General features: G+C 45.9%; 1 protein-coding gene across 2 annotated transcripts in view; it reads right to left on the bottom strand.

The window, feature by feature from the left end:
* Positions 1 to 933: 933 nt before the first annotated feature.
* Positions 934 to 5,311, bottom strand: part of LOC108974595 (ras-associated and pleckstrin homology domains-containing protein 1) — a 37,009-nt gene continuing 32,631 nt past the window's right edge. For both annotated transcript variants that reach the window (XM_018942517.1, XM_018942516.1), the window contains exons 2-3: positions 3,847 to 4,864; positions 934 to 3,786 (exon numbers count right to left, since the gene is read on the bottom strand). In XM_018942517.1, the coding sequence (XP_018798062.1) occupies positions 1,517 to 3,786; positions 3,847 to 4,864 (3,288 nt within the window). In that variant the 3' untranslated portion in view covers positions 934 to 1,516. The remainder of the gene's footprint in view (positions 3,787 to 3,846; positions 4,865 to 5,311) is intronic.

Here is a 5,311-nt window from a genome sequence, read left to right as displayed (position 1 = left end):
AAACGCTAATATTCGCTTTTAAATCGTAAGGCGTTAGAGTTCATTTCAATTATTATACAAATAATAAACTACTACATAACTTTGTTCGAAAAATTTCGCACACATAAAAGTGTGGACTTACATTCACAGTAAAATGAAATGAAATTCAGGGTCTCAGGGTTTCAAGTTTGCATTACATGCTGCTGGCAATCGTTAAATGTGTGTAGATTTGCCATTTTGATACAATAATACTAAAGTAATAAATATTCGTTTAGTTGCTGCTTAATGCGAAATAAAAAAAATTGGCTTATAATTATATTTTTTTAGAATTAGACAAATTTTAAATTTCGTTTAAAAATTTTTGCTAAAATACAAAATTCGCAAGACATATTAATTGGGAGTTTGCGAAGTATTGCTTGCCTAATACAGGTGGAGCATAAATAGTGGAGAGTTCACGATTATTTAATGGCGATAATATGTTTCAAATGGTTTTGTTGATACAAGACACATACAAAAATGTTTAGGGACGAAAAATTTAGTGGAGAGTTGTTTGGAGAGTTGTGCAGAGTTTCGCAATTCTTATTCTCTAGCATTTGTTTGAGTGCTTTTGTGCATACTTGCATATCTATAGCCAATAAATTATGTGGAGAGTTGTGTAGAGTTTTGAAAAACTTAAACCATAGAATTTATGCACGTTTGCGTGAACTTTGCTGCACATATTTGGGATTTATTAGTTAAAAAGCGTGTGGAGAGTTGTGTAGAGTTTAGAAAATCTTATTCCTTAGCATTCGCACGCATATTCTTAAGCGCTTTTACTCATACATACATTTCTATAGCCAATAAATTATGTGGAGACTTGTGTAGAGTTAAAAAAAATATGATTTTGTAAAAAAATGTATCTCTCTATGCTAATGTATGTAATGCTCTCTATCCCTTTATGATTCAAATGAGACATTTTTTTTTTTTTTTTTTTTTTAACTTCTTAGCTTATTTTATAGATGCATTACTCACTTAGCAAATTACCTTCCCCCTTTTCGCTTCAAACAAGTAGTATGGCATATTGTACAATTCCTAGGCGTAGACATTTTGAAAGCATTTAAGTAGCATTTTGTTATCTTAACCTAAAGAAATTTTGCGCGAAAACTCGCTGTACGCTAAAGCATGTATGCCTGTATGTATGTAAATCTTAAGTATTAGACGTCCATACTATATGTAATTATATATAAGCATGTAAATATATATAAAAATTTGTTAATTTTATATATAGCTGAATTATAAACTACATAAAAAGGACATATTTTGTGTCTATTGGCGCCGCAATTCGCTTAGCAACTGGCCGCGCAGCAGACACAGGTTCCGAACCCTACCTAAGCATAACACATAAATCTCTCCACCTTTTCGGCGCTTATATACGCTACGTTCTCGCTTTTTCGCTCGCACTTTGCAACACTAACAGGCGTTTAGGCAGCCGCCTCAGTGCCATATTTTACCAACCGCACAGAAACCAATGCCGGCGACGTTGGCCTCCGCCACATCCCTAAACCCTATGCGTCAGCTGCGTCGAATCGCTGCGTTTGGGTGGTGGTGGCGGTGGCCGCTTCTTGCGTTGTGCCGCTGCTGCAGCCACCGCCGTGCCGCTCATAGGGAATTGTGGTTCCATCATGACCGCTGTGCCGCCCATGCCATTCGGCGCATCATTCGCATGCAAATTTTCGTAAAGCGCATACTCGCTCGGCGGCGGCGGTGGTGCGCCTGCGCCATAATGCTCCTGCACCCAATTACTCACATTGGCCGTCTCGCGGTAGTAGTGTGTGGTGGCAGAGGCATTCAAATTGTGCAACTCGTCGTTGAAATCACGAAAGCCCAGCACTTCGTGCGGCGTTGTAGCCGGTTCCAATTTGCACTTCTGCGCCACTTGCCATTTCTTACGCATTACGCGCTGCAGATCCTTGAGAAAGTCACGCGGCGGATTCGAGGTGGACTCCTGCAGGCGCTTCGGTGAGCCAAAGTCTATGGAACTGCAATTCGAAGAGTTCGTGGAAAGACGCGTCATATCAGCGCGTGGCGGTGGCAGCGGACAAGGCGCGTAACCATAAATAGGCTGTGCATGCATTTGCATTACACACACGGGCGGCTCGGGAGAGCACATTTTGCGACGCAATAATACTGGCGAATCAGCGAAGGAGACTTTCTTTTGTGTGCCGGTATTCGTTGGTGGTGGTGGTGGTGGCAGACCAGCGGCCGCAGCAGCATTAATACCACTGTTGTTGTTGCTGTTGTTCATATGCTGAGTGTGCGCTTGCCCCACATACTCTGGTGGCGCTTTGTAGGGTGGCGCCGGTCCCTTGACGGGCGTTTGTTGTGATTTTTGCGGCTTTGCAGGCACCGCCGGTGGCATGCCGTTCGACTTAAGGCCACCAGCACACGCATATTCCTGTGGCGGCTGTGAATATACCATGACGTCTTCTGGTGGCGGCGGAGGTGGCAATGAGACCAGCGACAGCTGTGAACCGTATATCTCGTGTTCATCGGTAATCGGCGGCGGCGGTGGTGGTGGCGGCAGCGAGTCTAACGAGAGTGTTGAAGAGGACATGCAGTTTGCGACGCCGGGCACATCGTTAACGGGTGTGGCGCGCGACGCTTCATATTCCAGCAGAGGCTTGGTGCAAATGCTGGGCGTTGGCGTCGGTGTCGAATTGGAGGAACCAGATGAATTGCAAGCGGTTGCGTTCATGCTTTCGGCGGAACCGCGTTTGGCCACAGCCGCTGTGGGCTGGCGACGTTTTAGTGTACCACTACCGTTGCTCTCTTGCGATTTACGGCGACTGTGTCGACGTGTTAACGTGCCGCTGCGCTCAGGCGAGGTGGCGTCCTGCACATCAGCGCCACTGCCCTCACATATAGTTATTTCACCGACTTCCTTCAGCTGACGCGTCATAGTGGTCAACGGTAGATTCGGTTTCATCGAAGGTTTACGCTTGATGGTGCCCGTGGTGAATTCAGAGTCAAAGCCGTTGTTGTCGTCCGAAAGGCAACCACTTGACGAAGATGAGGAGGCGCGCGAAACACGTCCGCTCGAATTGGACATGCTCGAAACGGCAGAGGAGACACTACCACACTGTGAAGGAACAGCAGATGAGATGCTGCTAATCGATTCGCTACGCATCGACACGCCGAAACTGCTATGTGACATCACATCACCCAAACTGAGATCATCCATAAGTGTTTTGTGGCTATCCCACAGCTGTTTGCCGTATTTCGAAATACGTATGGCCGTTATCCACTTCTCCATCGTCTCCAAATCCTCAGCGCACAGCATTTTCAATGTACGACATGTCTTACCCAATGACGAATCCACGGCTGACTTGAAGCCGAACGCATAGTCCGTGGGCGACTTCCATTTCTTCTTCCAGCCCAAACCGCGATACACATTATAGCCATTGAAAAGCGTGAGACAAGCTAAATCACGTGTGTTCTTCGTTTTCTCTTTCGGAAAATAGTAGAGACCGGAGGAGCGCAACACGAAGTGATAACGCTTCCAGCCCTTCTTCGAATCGGCTTTCATATATAGTGGACCATCTACCTGCAGCTGTGAGTTGGTCTCGAAAAACTCCTCCAACAACATGGCGCGCGTATGCTCATCATGTTGACTGCCTGGCGCCATTTGTGGACCCGGCAAGTAGATTTCGGGTTTGGCGAAAAGCGATACCTTGTCGCTGCGCTGCTGGAAAAGCACACGATTGCCCGCATCTGAGTTCCAAGTCATTAAATTGTCCACCAACAGCTCGTGATCCTCAAAGAGACGTTCTGTAAATAACAAATGAACGGTAAAAAAATATTCATTACCGAAATACCACAAGTACTCACCCATTTGTAGATCGCCCAAGTTCTCCACCAGCGCCCAATTGGCCTGCATGTGCACGTGATTCTTATCGGCCAGCAAGCGTGTCACGTGACCACATGTCATGCGTTCATCCACCAATAGCGACTTCGATGCGCCGTCCGAGGTAAACGCCTTCACAAACAATCTGCGTATGGATGGATGCTCCAACTTGTGCAGCGCTAACTGTATCTTGGCCGCCTTGCTGCTGCTCAACGTAGTGCCGCTCAACTGTTGTTGCATATACTGCAGCTGCTGTTGCTGCTGCAACTGTTGCATCTGCTTGTGATGCAGCGCCGAGCTCGCGCTGCTCGAGGCAGACGACTCGCTGGACAAAAGCGATACCGTATCACTGAAAGCGGAATCATTGTCCGGCGACTCAGTGCGCGGCTCGCGCATTATGCCCACTACACCGCCACCCACACCAACCATAGTGACACCCATAACACTGCTCACGCTACCGCCACTGCCCACGCTACTCTGTCCGTTCTCCGAAACGCCCGAGGAGGAGGCCAACGAATGCGTGGTGGCGCTGCTGCCGCACTCCGATGAACCGGATAGCGAAATAGTTGTGGCACCTGAAATGGTGGAATTTGTGCGCGAATGTGTGCGTGTTGGCGGTGCTGTGCCCATATTCAGGCCGCTTGTTTGATTTACATGCTGCTGCGGTCCAGGCACACCGCAACCGGGTAGAAAGGCAGCATCACCGCAATTAATTTGCGCCTCCAATAAGCTCAACTCGCCCAATATCATGTCCAGTTCGGACTCTTGTGTCTCCTCCAAATTGGCCATCGAGATGCGGTAGGTGTGCGATTTGGCCTCGGCTGTGGTCAGACAACGATCGCTGTACTTGCGCAGCTTAATCGCTGCCGCAGTTTGTATCGCCGCCGCCGTAGACGATGGCGACGACGATAAGACTGTCACTTGTTGGGCTGTGGCCGATGTGAAGGTGTTTTCGCGCCGCAATGGGCTGCCGCTCGAAGCTAATTGCGTGAGACTTCTAATCTGTAGGCGAGAGTAAAGTGAAAGACATGTTAGTTGGCGAGTGAAAGGTGGCGACGGCACAAAAATTAATTTATTTATATAATTCATTGAGTGATGAATTGCAACAATTTGCATAATCTGCACTATATTGCAGCTTTTTTAGCAATATAGATCACCAACTTTCATTTTCATTTGGGAGTGGATTTGCATTTGTCTTGTTTTCACTAAAAGTTTTTATTTAAATCTGCGGAGTTGGACATAAATTTTTCAGTCTGCATCGATTAACAAATTTGACTATAATCCAATATATGCGTTATACATACATACACACATATGTACTTATATACAAATATCAATGTATTTAATTTTTTTTTAAATTAATTTTTTTATCTGTTTTAAATTTTACATACGTATTTATATACCAAAAACTTTATATATATTTTTTCGCTTTTTTTATATTTAATTACC

Source organism: Bactrocera latifrons, unplaced genomic scaffold (genome assembly GCF_001853355.1).
Source record: "Bactrocera latifrons isolate USDA-ARS-PBARC rearing strain unplaced genomic scaffold, ASM185335v1 scaffold_57, whole genome shotgun sequence".
NCBI classification, from domain to species: Eukaryota; Metazoa; Arthropoda; class Insecta; order Diptera; family Tephritidae; genus Bactrocera; species Bactrocera latifrons.
This window is presented reverse-complemented; position numbering and strand designations above follow the sequence as displayed.